The sequence below is a fragment of the Euprymna scolopes genome, chromosome 32 (assembly GCF_053919585.1).
Source record: "Euprymna scolopes isolate OS-2025 chromosome 32, ASM5391958v1, whole genome shotgun sequence".
NCBI classification, from domain to species: domain Eukaryota; kingdom Metazoa; phylum Mollusca; class Cephalopoda; order Sepiida; family Sepiolidae; genus Euprymna; species Euprymna scolopes.
In genome coordinates, this window is record NC_136513.1 from 63,445,932 (window position 1) to 63,462,894 (window position 16,963).

At 42.9% G+C, this 16,963-nt stretch overlaps 2 protein-coding genes across 2 annotated transcripts; both read left to right on the forward strand.

The window, feature by feature from the left end:
* The first annotated feature begins 5,558 nt into the window (after positions 1-5,558).
* On the forward strand, positions 5,559-6,392 carry LOC145256151 (uncharacterized). Its single transcript, XM_080114738.1, has one exon. The coding sequence runs from the start codon at positions 5,559-5,561 to the stop codon at positions 6,390-6,392; it is 834 nt and encodes a 277-aa protein (XP_079970864.1).
* A 2,561-nt stretch (positions 6,393-8,953) lies between these two features.
* On the forward strand, positions 8,954-9,445 carry LOC145256153 (uncharacterized). The gene has a single exon (XM_080114739.1). It carries the CDS (start codon positions 8,954-8,956, stop codon positions 9,443-9,445), a length of 492 nt encoding a protein of 163 aa, XP_079970865.1.
* Positions 9,446-16,963: the final 7,518 nt, after the last annotated feature.

Below are 16,963 nucleotides of genomic sequence, written 5' to 3' on the forward strand. Positions count from 1 at the left end.
TGAAATGTGAGTTATTTGATTGGTGTATTCGTAATGAAGTAGACATACCAGACAATTTATGAAAGTTATTATTTAAGCAAGAGGTGACGATTATTTGGGTTACTTCATTAAAAATAATCGTCGAAATTAGTAACATATCCAAGAATTATGAAAAATGATATAATGTGAGTTACTTTGTTGGTAGGTTTGCAATGAAATAACCAGCCATACAATGTCTAAAAGTTATTATTTTAGTGATAGAAGGGGGCGATAATGTGGATTTACTCATGAAAAATGATAGCAGAAATTAGTAACATACCATAGCCTATGTATCAATGTTTTTATTTTAGTAAGAGTGGAGGCGATAATGTAAGTTAAATCATGTGACATGGTTGTTGAAATTAGTAACATATCAAAAAATTATGAAAAATGATTAAATATGAGTTATTTTGATGATGTGTTTGTAATGAAAAACCAGCCACGACAATGTCTTGACGTTATTATTTTAGACAGGTGAGCGATAATGTGGGTTAAATTGTGGAAATGTGTAACAATCCAAGAATTATGGGATTCAACGAGATATGTTAACATATATACTTACAGATTACCAGGAGTCACCCTGTATTCAATGAGATACATACAAATGTATGCAAGCAGAATACATGGTCAGCTGGGATGTAATGAGATAGATGCAAATATATACTAGCAGAATACTTGGCGTTGCCTTGGATTGAATTAGATTGATTGAAATATATACTAACAGAATATCTTGCGTCGCCCAGGATTTCATGAGATTGATTGAGATATATACTAGCAAAATACCCAGCGTTGCCCGGGATTGAATGAAATAGGTGAGAATATATATTAGCAAAATATCTGGAATCGCTTGGAATTTGATGAGATAAATGTGTTGCATATTACCTGTCCTTGCATATACATGCTGTAAATTACCTACCCTAGGTAAGATACAATTATTTCATATGTGTAATACCCGTCTTATGTTGGTAAAATATTCTTTTGCTCGAAATAGCAAATGATACATAAACATACAAAATTACTCTCTCATAAGAGTAATAAATATATTACAAAACCAAATTCAATTTTTTCATTGTGTATACGGTCTCGAGCAATGCCGGGTAGCCCCGCTAGTCTAATATATAAAAGGCAAAATGTGTGTGACCATTTCGTGTATGTCTGGCAAAGGCTTTTCTCGCACACGGTCCCGGGTTTGTTACTATCGCTTAAAACTGTTTATATAGGTCCTATATAATAATATCTAGGAATTAGGAAAGCTTGTAGCGTATAGATTTATTTACGTCAACATTTACAAAATTATTGCTATTTTGCCTTCTCGCGTGTTGATTGGGCTTTTTAGTATAAATAAAGTGAAACTAAACTCAAACAGACGTTTTCGGCATTGCGCCGGGAAAAACGTCCAGAAGCAATCAGCTTTGATCAATCTTGTATATCAGACAGTTGCTATTCAATCTGGACAATTGGGAGCTGCTTTCCCCTCCCCAACATCTGTTGGGGAAAAAAACAGTCAAATTTGGGTAAACAAACCCAAACGCTGCGTGACTTTTATTTGACCTTCTTAATTAGGTCAAATTAGGCAGCAGAGTTAACTTTTATTGCGCACGTCTATTTTTATAGTTAAATAAATAAATTCAAACCTGTGTATGTTTTATGTCGCGGTGGCTCAATGGTTAACGTCGCCCGTTTTTTTTTTTCACACATTAATTTCTAACTCAAGGGTACAGGTTCGATCCTCATACATTCACCTACCAAAACATTTTTTTTTTATTATTTAACCCCCCCCCCCGAGTTTTGATTTACCTCAAGACACCCGGGCATCGCCGGGTACCCCCGGCTAGTTTATACTAAAAAGCAGGACAAACAGGCGACGGAGCGAAATAGCGCGAATCTCATAAAAGTCGCTGTAAATAAATCTAGAGGCGACCCGCGTTCCCAAATTCTAGATATTATTATCTAGGGGGTATATAAATACTTCTAAGCGATCGTAACCTCACCGGGAGAGTGTGCAAAAAAAGCCTTTGCGAGACATACATGAAATGGTCACACACATTTTGCCTTTTTTATATATATAGGCTAGCGAGGGGCACCCGGCGTTGCCTGGGTGTATCGAGGTGTGTGAAAAAACGAACGTTAAAAACTTCTTTAAAAAATCTTAAAAATAAATACAAAAAAAAAAACACTGGCTTAAATAACCCTGTTTCAATATTAAAATTTAAAAAATCGAAAAAAAAAGAAGACATCTCACATCACGATTCGAACCCAAAATCTTTAGATAATGAGGCCACACTCTAAGCAACTGAGCTGAGACGACACCGACGAAATTGTGTCGCTTTTTCAAATATTTAAAGTAAATCATGTTCCGACGTCGTATGACACATGCGTAGAACCGAACTCGTCATGAGAGGATGGTTTTTGTTTACACCTTCACCCCTGTAGAAAACTGCTGATTTTAGGGTGAAGGAATTAATGTTTTCAGACAATTTTTCGATATTTGTCGGGCAAAGGTTGAAGTTTAAAATGATACCAATCTCGCGGGGGGGGGGTACCCGGCATTGCCCGGGTGTTTCGAGGTGTGTGTGCTCGGGCGGAGGTGGAGGGTGTTAATCAAAACATAAGAATAAGCAAAGTAAATATATCGAAAAAAAGCACAAAAAGAACTAACATAAGGCAAACGAACGCTGTTAAATGTAAAAATGGGAAAAACAAAAAAAGAAAAAGTGAAACAGAAAAATGAACGTTAAAACTTCGTTAAACAATCTTAAAAAAACATGTGAAAAATGGCTTAAATAATCCTGTTTCAATATTAAAATTTAGAAAATCGAAAAAAAAAAGACATCTCACACAACGATTCGAACCTAAAACCTTAAGATAATGAGGCCGCGCTTTAAGCAACTGAGCTAAGACGATATCGACAAAATTGTGTTGCTTTTTCAAATATTTAAAATAAATCATGTTCCAGTGTCGTATGACGCATGCGTAGAACCGAACTCGTCATGAGACGACAGTTTTTTCTGACCCCCCTGTAGAAAACTGCTGGTTTTAGGGTGAAGGAATTAACGCTTTTGGCCAATTTTTCGATATTGGTCGGGCGAAGGTTGGAAGTTTAAAATGATACCGATCTGGTGAAAATCCGTGACCCGTGTCGAAAGTTTTTGTGAGACATACAAACACACATACATACATACAAACATACATACACACATTTTTGCTTCTATATATATACTAGCGGGGGGTACCCGGTGATGCCCGGGTGTTTTGAGGTAAATCAAAACTTCGGGGGGTGTTTAATAATAAAAAAAAAATGTTTTGGTAGGTGAGTATGAGAATCGAACCCGTACCCTTGAGTTGGAAATTAATGTGAAAAAAAAAACCGTGCTATGTTAACCATTGAGCCACGGCAACAGACAACATTAAGTAGGTTTTAATTTATTTATTTATTTAACTATAAAAACAGGCGTGCGCAATAAAAGTTAACTCTGCTGCTCCCATTTGACCGAATTAAGAAGGTCAAATGGAAGTCACGCAGCGTTTGGGTTTGTTTATCCAAATTTGACTGTTTCTTACCCCAACAGTTGGGGAGGGGAGAGCAGCTCCCAATTGTCCAGATTGAATCTGATATATAAGATTGATCAAAGCTGATTGCTTCTGGACGTATTTCCCGGCACAATGTCGAGAATACGTCGTTTGAGTTTAGTTTCACTTTATTTATACTAAAAAGCCCAATCAACATGCGAGAAGCCAAAATAGTAATAATTTTGTAAAAGTTGACGTAAATAAATCTATATGTTACGCGGTTTCCTAATTCCTAGATATTATTATATAGGACCTATATAAACAGTTTTAAGCGATAGTAACGAACCCGGGACCGTGTGCGAGAAAAGCCTTTGCCAGACATACACGAAATGGTCACACACATTTTGCCATTTATATATATAGATATAGATAGATATATATAGACTAGTGGGGATGCCCGGCGTTGCCCAGGTATTTGAAAAAAGAACGTTTTGGGAAGGGAGGTAGGTTTGAACCTGCATCCTTGAGGCGAAAGCGAAAAATAAAGCGTGATGACTTACCTCGATGCTAACTAATATTTCATCATTTTTCATAATTCTTGGATATGTTACTAATTTCGACAATCATGTTTCATGAGTTAACCCACATAACCCCCTTCCTCTTACTAAAATAATACATTTGAGACATTGTCTGGGCTGGTAATTTCATTACAAACACACCAATCACATAACTCACATTTCATACTTTTTCACTTTTCTTGGATATGTTACTAATTTCTACAATCATTTTTAATGATGTAACCCACATAATCGACCACCTCTTACTAAAATATTAACTTCAAGACTATATCTGGGCTGTTCATTTCATTATAAATACACCAATCCAATAACTTATATTTAATCACTTTTCATAATTCTTGGATATGTTACTAATTTTGACAATCGTTTTTCATAATTTAACCCACATAATATCCTTTCCTTTTGCTAAAATAATTACTTTGTGACATTGTCTGGCGTGTTATTTCATTACAAACACACCAACAAATAACTCGCATTTCATCATTTTTCATAATTCTTGGATATGTTACTAATTTTGACAATAATTTTTCATGATTTTACGACATAACCGCAACATCTTCCTATATTGGGTATTCTATTAGCACAAATATCCACCTATCTGATGCGATCCCAGGTATTCTCTTAGGAAACATCCCATCTATTACATCCAATCCCAGGCAACGTCGGGTATTTTGCTAGTACATATGTAGCGTCTACCTGGGAATTTATTTTGTCAGGACATTGAACATTTCACCGTTTACGGAGAGCTCCAAAAAAAAAGACAAAATTCGTGGCGCCAAATTCAAGGACTATCTCACCCTCTTTTTGTTCGCGCACCCAGAAAGGTAAGACGCGTTACTGCCACGCTCTGTCGCTCGTGTGTGACACATCCTGTGCGTGACACATCCTGTGCTGATCCCATTGGTGAAACAACACACAAAAAGAAAGAAAAACATTCTTATCTATTCCTCCCGCTCTTTACTCGACGAATTTTCTAAAAAAATTAATTCCCAACATAACATCAAAAACATTAGACCAGTCAAGAAGGATTTCTTTTCTTTATCTTCGGACTAAAAATAACACGAGTGAGATACACCAGGCAAATAAATTCACATCTATTATAAAGAACTAAGTCTGATGATTTGTTTTTAATTGATTTTTCCAAATATTTACTTTCGTATTAATGTTTTAAAAAATTAATCGTAAGTGAGCTGTTCGTTGTTTTTGCCCAGCGAGCACCTCGCTTCACTGGTGACCCCTCTTTTTCATCAGACTTTGGCAGAACACGCAAGGAAATGTGGATATTATCAATAAGGAAGAATTACCTGTAATCACACAAGGGAAATTTCTCAGCGACCACGCGCACGCCGAATGATGTACATGTCGACCTTAGCGGCACATCGGTTTTTCTAGGCGTAAAGGAACTCACGGAGATTTTCTGCGATCATCGTTCTCTTCAACGCGTTCCCCACGATGGATGGTGAGGCGCTTCCTTCAACGACGGCTACTCAGGCTATTTTGAGGATTCCTCTTTTTTGGACGCACGATCCAACATTATGGTTCGCACACGTAGAGGCCCAGTTCTACACGCAAAGGATTCTGAGCGATGTGACGAAATTCAACCACGTGGTGGCCGCATTAACGCATGAAGTAATGGTGGAGGTTCGCGACCTGATCATGTCACCCCCTGGATCGATCAGCTACGATTATTTCAAATTGGAATTCATTCGTAGGACAACCGATTCACAGCAGAAACGCCTTCGTCAACTTCTTGTAGAAGAAGAACTCGGAGATCGGAAACCATCTCAGTTACTCAGACGTATGAAGCTGTTGATGGGTGAGAACTCACTACCGCCGGACATACTTAAACAACTTTTCGTTAATAGACTGCCATCGAGTATTCAAATGATACTCGCCTCTTCGAATGACTCCACAACCATCGAGGAGCTAGCGGACCTAGCCGACAAAATTATGGACGTGACCGTTTCCATAGCCCCAGTTCACATGCACAGCTCTAACGCTGCCCTGCCTAACGACGCAAACCCCTCTACGGATATACGCGAGGAACTAGAGCGACAGGCTCAAATGATTCACGACCTGAGTGAACAGTTACGTGACCTCGAGCTCAAACCAAAAATGCATAAGCACCCCACTGAGCGAGTCCGTCCCCGGCGATTTAGCAGCACTCAGAACAGCGGTGGGCTCTGCAAGTACCACGCGCGTTTCGGTGAAAGAGCTTACCGATGCCACCAGCCATGTTCATATACGAAGAAACATCTCTCTGGAAATGCCCAGGCCAGGCAGTAGGAGCGGCAGACACTCCTGGCAAGAACAACATTCGTTGCACCCTGTACGTGACTGATAGAACCACTGGTAATACGATTTCTCGTTGATACCGGTGCGGAAGTCAGTATCATCCCTAAGAAGTTCGTGAAAGAGAAGCGTCCTCAATCAAACTTATTTCTACACGCAGTGAATCACTCCTCCATTCCTACTTACGGAGAGACATCGATAACATTAAATCTTGGATTACAGCGCGCACTATGTTGGGTCTTCATCGACGCAAAGCTACCCGTTCCGATTTTAGGGGTGGATTTTCTGCACCATTTCGGCATCCTTGTAGATGTCAAATGCGGCAAACTCATTGATAACAACACTGGATGTTCAGTGCAAGGCATAATCAGTGGGTCGACCGAGATCAGCCCAGTTATACGTAAAGACACCACGGTTCCATATACAGATTTGCTGCGAGGTTTCCCGGAATTAACTCGTCCTACATTTAACGGTGACAAAGTTAAACACGATGTCACTCATCATATCCAAACAAGGGGACCGCCTGTGAGTGCGCGCCCGCGCAGACTAAAACCCAATCGTTTAAGGGCGGCTAAATAAGAATTTCAGCACATGTTGGATTTAGGCATTATTCGACCCTCTAATAGCAACTGGTCATCGCCACTCCACATGGTGCCAAAAAAATCAGCCGGCGAATGGCGCCCTTGTGGGGATTACCGCGCACTTAACAGCCGCACTACTCCGGACAATTACCCTATTCCGCATTTGCAAGACTTTTCTAACTCGTTTCACGGAAAAACAGTGTTCTCCAAAATCGACCGTGTTCGCGCGTACACCCAGAGGATGTTTCTAAGACTGCAATCACAACTCCTTTCGGCCTTTTCGAATTCTTGCGCATGCCCTCTGGATTACGTAATGCAGGGCAATCTTTTCAACGCTTTATCGACGCAGTTTTGCGAGGACTACCGTTCGTCTATGCATATATCGACGATCTCCTCGCGGCAAGTGCATCAGAACGTGAACACTTACAGCATCTGCAGCAGTTATTTCACAGATTGACAGATTATGGCATTATTATTAACCCCCAAAAATGCGAGTTTGGAGTTTTCTCACTTTCGTTTCTCGGCCATTTAATCGACAAAGAAGGTATCCGTCCCCTTCCAGAGAAAGTCCAATCTATAGTCGATTACCAAGCTCCCACTTCACTTCATAAACTTCGAGAGTTCCTCGGTTTAATTAATTTCTATCGACGTTTCGTGCCCCATTGTGCTGAAATCGCTCAGCTATTAACCGACATACTCAGAAATAAAAACAAAAAAATGAGACGATTACATTAAACGAAACGGAATTACGTTCCTTCGATAGGGTCAAGCAGGCATTAACAGAAGCGACAATGTTGGTTTTTCCCCGTCCAGATGCACTCCTAGCTTTATCCGTCGATGCATCCGACGTTGGCATTGGTGGTGTACTGCAACAATTAATGGATAATACTTGGCAACCACTAGCTTTTTTCTCAAGGTGCCTTCAGCACGCTGAAACCAAATACAGCACTTTCAGCAGGAAACTTTTGGCCGCATACTGCGCAGTTAAACACTTTCGTTATATGTTGGAAGGATCCACTTTCACGCTTTTTACAGATCACAAGCCGTTATCGCATGCTTTGCTTGCCAAGCCCAGAAAACACTCACCCAGGGAAGCTCGCCATTTGGATTTCATATCACAATTTACTGCGGATATCAAGTATATCAGAGGGAAGGAGAACGTAGTTGCAGATGCATTGTCGAGAATGCACATCGATGCCATTCAAGCGATTGACGAGATCGACGTCCACCAGATCGCCATCGACCAACGGAATGACGAAGAACTAAATCGCTTACATCACTCCGAAAATCTAACTTTCAAGCAAGTCCCAGTACCTTGTTCCAACGAGACAATATGGTACGATGTTTCGAACGGTCATGAACGCCCCTATGTACCCCTTAAGCATAGGCGAGCTGTCTTCTTTCAATTACACAACTTGTCACATCCTGGCATTCGTTCCATGCAGAAGCTGGTGACTTCTCGTTTCATCTGGACAGCCATTAACCGAGACGTTCGCGAATGGACCAAGAGTTGCGTCCCTTGCCAGAAATCGAAAGTACAGAGGCATATTAAAAGTCCCCTTGTTACCTTCGCAACCCCTGAGGCACGATTTCAACACATTCACATAGATTTAGTGGGTCCACTCCCACATTCGAGAAACTGTACATACTTATTGACTTGCATCGACAGATTCTCTAGATGGCCTGAAGCCATCCCCATCGCAGATATTTCCGCAGAAACTGTTGCCTCACACCATCACAACAGATAGGGGCAGACAATTCGATTCCTATCTTTTTTCTGAGTTGTTTCGCCTACTGGGAATCAAACACATAAGGACTACCTCGTACCACCCGGCGGCAAACGGCATGATCGAGCGTCTGCACCGTCAGTTGAAAGCAGCTATTAGAGCACATTCCGACCCTAACAGGTAGACAGAGTACCTCCCCTTCATTCTATTAGGCATTAGATCCACCATAAAAGCAGATATTGGCTTTATGCCTGCCGAAATGATTTACGGAACAACGCTGACTCTCCCTGGAGAGATGGTCGCACCGACCACTCCTACACGCATGCCTGACCCAACAAGTTATACCTCTCGTGTGAGGGAATACTTGGCGAAACCTTTTAACGTTGCCCCGAGAACACAGAACACACGCACTCACGTCCCCAAAGACATACAATCGTGGACTCATGTGTTTGTTCGGAACGATGGAGGCACAGCTCGACTGCAAACACTGTATTCCAGTCCCTTTAAGGTATTGAAACGCTACTCAAAGTTTTTTGTTATCGACATTGACGGAAGACGAGATTCAGTCAGTGTTGATCGCCTGAAGAAAGCTATTCTGGATGACGATGTGCTAGCACACAAACGGACACAAAACACTGCAGTTCAGAACGGAAACTTCGATTCACCAGTAATTACAACTTCTACCAAATCGGGCAGATTAGTGCAACGTCCTCACCGATTTGCTGTGTATACCCAGTGACTTTTCCACTTTCTTTTGTTCGACATACTGTCTAGTAGGGGGGTATGTAGCGTCTACCCGGGAATTTATTTTGTCAGGACATTGAACATTTCACCGTTTCCGGAGAGCTCCGAAAAAAAAGACAAAAAGGTCGTGGTGCCAAATTCAAGGACTATCTCACCCTCTTTTTGTTCGCGCACCCAGAAAGGTAAGACGCGTTACTGCCACGCTCTGTCGCTCGTGTGTGACACATCCTGTGCGTGACACATCCTGTGCTGATTCCATTGGTGAAACAACACACAAAAAGAAAGAAAAACATTCTTATCTATTCCTCCCGCTCTTTACTCGACGAATTTTCTAAAAAAATTAATTCCCAACATAACATCAAAAACATTAGACCAGTCAAGAAGGATTTCTTTTCTTTATCTTCGGACTAAAAATAACACGAGTGAGATACACCAGGCAAATAAATTCACATCTATTATAAAGAACTAAGTCTGATGATTTGTTTTTAATTGATTTTTCCAGATATTTACTTTTGTATTAATGTTTTAAAAAATTAATCGTAAGTGAGCTGTTCGTTGTTTTTGCCCAGCGAGCACCTCGCTTCACATATATCCACCTTTCTTATACAACCCCCGGCAATGCTGGGTACTATGCTAGTACAAATATCCAGCTATGAAGCCATATCCAAGAGCGTTCACTGGCATAATATTACATTGATTGCATATTAATCTAATGGTCTTCGAAAATGAGGCTACATCCAAGGTAGGTCATTTGCATATTATAACATTGATTGTATATTAATCTAATGGCATTCGACAATGAAGCTACATCCAAGGGAGGTCACTCGCATATTATAACAATGATTGTATATTATTCTAATGGAATCTGACAGTGAAGCTACATCCAAGGGAATTCACTTACATATTATGACAATGAATGTATATTAATCTAATGGTATTCGAGAATGAAGCTACATCTAAGTGAGGTTACTTGCATATTATGACTATAATTGTATATTAATATAATGGAATTCTAGAATGAAGCTACACTCAATGGAGGTCACTTACATATTATGACAATAATTGTATATTAATCTAATGGTATTCGACAATGAAGCTACACTCACGGGAGGTCACTTGCATATTACACCAATGATTTTATATTATTTTACTGGTATTCGACAAAGATGCTCCCCCCCCAAGGTTGGTCGCTTACATATTATGGCAATGATTGTATATTATTCTAATGAAATTCGACAATGACTATACATCCAAGGTAGATAACTTGAATATTGTAACAATGATTGTATATTAATCTAATGGAATTCGACAATGAATCTACACCCTAGCTAGGTCATTTGCATATTATAATGATTGTATTATTCTAATAGAATTTGACAATGAAGCTACATCCAAGAAGGTAACTTACATATCGTAACAATTATTTTATATCAATCTAATGGTATTCGACAATAAAGCTACATCCAAGAGAGGTCACTTACATATTATGACAATGATTGTATATTATTCTAATGGTATTCAACAATGAAGCTACAACCAAGGGAGGTCACTTACATATTATGCCAATGATTGTATATTAATTTAATGGAATTCGACAAAAAGGCTACACCCAAGGGAGTTCAGTCGCATATTATAACAAAGGGAGATCACTTGCATATTATAATGATTGTATATTATTCTAATAGAGTTTTACAATGTGACCTCCCTTGAGTGTAAGTTGAGGGAGGTAACTTACATATCATAACAATTATTTTATATTAATCTAATGGTATTCGACAATGAATCTACACCCAAGGGAGGTCACTTACATATGACAATGATTGTATATAAATCTAATGGCATTCCACAACGAACCTACATCCAAGGGAGGTCACTTACATATGATGTCAATGATTGTATATAATTATAATGGTATTCGACAATGAAGCTACATCCTTCTACGTCCTCATGGCCGAGGATTTCAGACCCGTCTGTGACACTGCTTAAGGTAAGTGAACATGTCTTTGAACTTTAATGTGAGGGGCATCAGCTGTCGAAGTAAGGCCTCGCGCGTTGTGAGAGACCTGGTGTCCCTTAAGGTAGATATTGCCGCTATCCAGGAGACCCACTTTGTTTGTGATGAGGATTACCAGGTGCTGGTGAACGATTATGATGTTTACTCAGCATATGGCAATAATTATAGTCGTGGAATCTCCTTGCTAGTGAGGCACACCCTGTCAGCGTCGGTGAATGTTGTGCACGCAGGTGAGGACGGGCGGCTAGTTGTTGTTGTTGATGTTGCCGTTAATAGTAGTGTTTTTCGGATTGTCACTGTTTATGCTCCCAATTCTGCTGTAGAAAGGGTATCCTTTTTTCGACAGTTGGAGGGCTTCCTAGTGGATCCGGAATGGTTAGTTTTAATGGGTGATTGGAATGCAATCCTTGATCCCAAGATAGATAAGGTCGAGAGGACTAGCGGGTCGGTGCGGTGTGACAGTACTCTGTCTGACCTGATGGCTTCATGCGATCTCGTCGACAGATTTCATCTGGATCATCCGGACGGGAGATGTGGACGTGGCATTCTGTAGTGCCTTTCCATCAGAGTACTTACTTGGATCGGATGTTAATTAGAAGAGGCGATGTAGACTTCCTATCTTGCCCCACGTTCCACTTGTTAGGACACTTGGACCATAAACTTGTTATGCCCCGTTTGAACTTAAGTGCTAGGCCTAAACTAGCTGGATACTGGAAGTTCAACAGCACCTTGTTGGAGTTGGAGGACTTCCGGTTGAAGGTTACCGAATTAATTCAGCGGGCTTTAGTGGGGGCGGTTACAGGGAGTAAGTGGTGGGTTAGTCTTAAGGCCAAAATTAGACGCTTGTCTGTCAAGTACAGCCAACACCTCCCGTTAGATAAGGCTAAGGCAAAGAAGCGTTTAGAGGATAAGCTGACCCGGGCAGTGGAGGGGCGGAATCCCTAGAGATAGCACTAGCTAAACAGGACCTCAGCCACTTGGCTAGCGAGCTGTATGAAGGTCAAGTAGTTAGGGCTAAGTTAATGAAAGTTTCTAACGAGGCTGTGAATGTTGACCATGTTGAGCGTAAAGCTGCTGTAAGGCATGGTTCGGATGAAAAGTACATAACCTGGAAGGCCACACCCTTGTATCGACTCGGGAGATCTGCGAGGGGTTTTGGGAGCATCTATCGGAGCGCTTCACCCAACTACGCGGACTCAGGGTCGATGAGTTTGGCAGCTCGAGTGGCTAGCTGTGATGGTCTTGTTACGGAACATGAGGTCATTACTGCGTTGAAGCAAGTTGGCTACAACAAGTCCCCGGGGCTTGATGGTCTGCCCTATGAGTTCTACTTGAGGATGTCGCCCATGTTGGTCCCTATTCTGAAGGATATGTTCAACCATTTGTTTGTCCAGGGTTCCATCCCTGGACAGGTAACCAAGGGAGTGATCACATTGCTGAGGAAAGGTCAACGGCATGGTGGGGTGGAAATTTTTGACGACTTTAGGCCTTTCCGCTCATCCTTTATGGATTGTCTGTACTTCCTCTCCCTGCAGAATGCCTAACCCGCTTACAAAAGCGCCTCGACTCACTTCTGTCGGACGAGGGTAAGCACTATGTCTGGAGAGAGGTCTGTGTCCAGAGTCCGAGCGAGGGAGGCCTGGGTCAGCCCAGTCTCCTGTGTCACAGAAACGCAGAGAGATAGGCTTTCCTGGGTCGTTCGCTAGAGGAGAATGCTCCTTGGGTCCCTGCGTTTGAGAACTCGTTTCCCAATCTCAAACCCGACCCCTCGATAAAAGGTCATCGTAGACCGAGGGGGGAGTCCAAGTTCTTCTCCGAATGCCGGACCGCTCTTAGAGCTTTGCCGGGGACTAGTGTCCTTGATCAGCTTAGGAAGAAGTTTTATCGGGAACTCGTGGTGGGTACCGCGAAGGATCCTCTTTGTAGGCAATTAGGTTGGTTGATGGAGGTTATTCGCTCTCAGTGGAGTTGGGCGCCGGGAAGGGATTTTCTGACTTATTCGGAATTTTCACTGACTTGGCGACTGGTCCGAAAGGCACTGCCCCTCTCCGACGAATTCTACCTATACAAAGAACAAACAAGGGCCTTGTGCCTGCGCTGTGGCGAACACAGGCTCGAAACGAGCATGCGTTTTTCCGCTGCAGCCGGATCCAGGCCCTATTGGAGTACGTCGGAGGGGTAACGGCTCGCATCGATGGCGAGTGGCTGCTCAAGCTCGACATAGGTTATTTTGTCTACAACATGGAGCCGCCGTTCCCCAGGGAGGAAAGAATGGTTTTTCTGGCAATCCTAGCAGTAGCGCGCATGGTGATTTGGATCACGCACCTCAAGTTGGTCCGCGAAGGGATATCTGCTCCAGATCGGGATCTGATCATTTACTTTAAACATCTGCTTAAAGTAAAGATCAGATGCGATTGGAGGAGGTTGCCTCGAGCGGAGTTTATTAAAGAGGTGGGTACACAACACTAGTTTGTGCATTCGTCGAGGAGCCAAGTTTGAATACGTGTTCCTGCCTTGAGCATGGCACGGGCGGTGCTGGGTCCTTCGGAACCCATCCCGCTTAGGTTTTTATCATAATCAAATTAAGAAGACTCTTGACTGGTGGTACAAATGAGATCCTGTTCCTGATTTTTTATTTTTTGGTACTAGAGAACCTCTGAGTCTTCCCACCCCCTATATGCCACACTTTTGTTTTTTGAACATCCCCGGTCACTCCCCCACTCAGAGGTCACCCTCCAACCCCTCCACCCGTTGCTGTATTTTCAGCCACTTGTACTAAAGCTTCTCCCCAATCCCCAATAGGGATCTCCCTGCTTGTTTTTGGCTCCCCAGAAAACAGTGGGGAGAGGGGTCTAGTCACTTAGAGTAGTGCAAGGGGGTTTTACTAACATCCCAGTAGGTCATAAATTTTATTCTTTGAATTGAACTTTTTTGACTAGTTTGCCCCACTCCACGAACCTTTTTACCTATAATTCAAAAACTCTTTTATGAATGAAATTGAACTTTATTTTCTTACACATGCAGATACACAAAAAAAAAAAAAAAAAAAATGCATACACAACGTACAGATATTTTCTTTATACCAATTGTAAATATGTTATTTATACTCTAAACGATGGGGATCATTAGTTAGATTAAGATCCACAGAGTGAATGAGGTATTGTGGTAAATGTTGCCAGTCAAGAGTGAGACTCCAAAGTCATCTTTTTATCAATTGTTAGATAGTCACAAAGACCCTGAACCCTCCCCCTCCCCAACTTCTTATAGGGCCTTGTGCCTTATTTTGTTGCTGGTTATTTTTGTTTTTATGATTTTTAATTATAATTTCATTTTTTGACAACAATAAAATATATAAATAAGATCAAAGTGTAGTATCTGTTCTTCAGCATACAAAGCTTTTGCTTTTGGAAGGGATCCACCACCGGGCTCTCGGGCTAGGTTTAAGGTGTTTACTTACTAACCTTCGTTTGCAAGGACCAGACCCCCTCTTTTGGAGAGTCAGGACCTCAAGGACCGACTCCACATTGTGGGAGCTTGGACCCGAAAACCGATCCCTTTCTCTGGGAGTCTGGAATTTCGGGACCAGCACCACTAGTTGGCAGTTGTGACCTGCTTTTTGTTGATTTTTTGTTTTTCTTTGTTTCGGTCTTGGTCTCACCTCTCAAGACTGGGATGGTCTACTCTCTCACCTCTTAATTGCCTGAGCAGCACTCTGACCTGCCGGGCCAAAACTTTGTCTATCTTCGCTGCTCTCCTGTTGGATCGAGCAGACAGGGTTCGCTTTCTCACTTCCGTTGGGGTAGCTAGTGTGTAAGGGGAAGTAGGGTAGGGCGGGTGTTTCGTCTCTGCTCCCCTCTGTGGGCGGAGATGTCTATCCCCTCTCTCTCTTAATTGTGACACGACACCCTGTCCCGCTAGCATCCACTGCGTCTTCCTTCTCTGCTCTCCCCCCCTCGCGGGGGGATTCGAGCTGCTAACCCGACATCCCCATAAGGGAGGTCAAAACTCTTTTTCACTTCGGAGCGCGCCCCTTTCAACCCCCCCTCTTTCTACCCTCCCCCCCCGCTTCTTTCTTTTCCCCCAACCCATGCTACACTTTGATCATCGTCGCGGGGTCAGTGAACTATAGTAGATCACGAAAAGCCGTCCAAAAAAGGGGCACCGGCCGCAATGAGGAACATTTCTCCCTCAGAGGACTCCCCTCCGAGGGGAGTAAAATGCGCCAAAGCTACAGTTTCCAGTGAAGATAGGGGAGAGAAGCAGCCCGCTGCTCCCCAGGATAAGGCTGAACAACCGGGGTCACCAAATCCACCCCATGCTTCCCAAGAGGGCGGCGCCCCTAAAAGCGGAGCCGACAAAGCTACCATGGATTTGGTCATTTCCGGCGGTGACTGTGAGAGCGCAATGCCCCGGGAGGTTACGCCAGATGTCAGCACACCTACTCCCATGGAGGGGAGCGCGTCTGTCGGGGCCACCTCGGATGCATTTGCAGATCCTCAGGCCAAAACAGCTGAGACTCCGAATTCCCAATCAATTGGTAGAATGCAGGAAGAGGGTCCAGCTGTTGAAACAGCACAATCAGGTACACCCAAAGCCCCACTTGCCCCTTCTAGCTTCAGCAACATTACCAATAAGCCAAGGGAAGGGGACGCGCACGACTCGGACGCTGAGCCTAACAAAGTGACTGAGCGAATTAAAGAGACGCTGGCATCACTAGAAAGACTCTTGGGCCCCCTCCAAGGCAAGATGACCCAGCGATTAATTCCCGCAACACTCCGCCAGAAGTTAACTCACCAAGGGAGTAAGCGGAAGGGAAAAAACTGGCCAGCACGGCAGGGAAGAAACTCCGGTCCACTAAAGACGCCAAGGCAGAGGGTGAGACAACCAAAGAGGCAGAAGAAGAATTGCCCACCTTACCCTCAACCAGCAGCTCCCCCAAGGACATACCAGTGGGGCTCAAAGAGGTAGCAACAGCCTCCATTGCAAACATGCCACCTAGAGATGACTGCACCAACAACAGCAACCACAAACAGGACGCAGTCAAAGCCTGGGGCCCGCAAAAACAGCTGTCTCCCCAGGAGTATAAAGAGCTGTTTGAATCTACGTTAAAGCAGTATACAAACGGGAATGAAATAATGCCTCTCCCCGGCGCCGTGGAGTAACTTCAGCAACGGGTTTTGTCTTTCATCACCACAGACAACCGTAGCAGAAGCTTGACAGAGGTGCCGAAAGAAACCATGGCGCAGCTGCTCCAGGACCTGAACGTGCTGGCAAGCTACATATGCCGATGTAGCTACGCAAAGTGGGAGATACTGCTGCCAGATAAGGAAGATGCTGAAAGGCTATCCAGGAACAACCCGACTTGGTGACATCTTTCGATGAAACCAGAGTATCAGGGCAAGAGGAGGACGACGGTTTCCATACTGGGAGTGCCCTGTTACCTATGTTCATGTCAGCTTGGTGCAGTGCTCAGCCAGTATGGGGAGGTGGAGTCGGTGT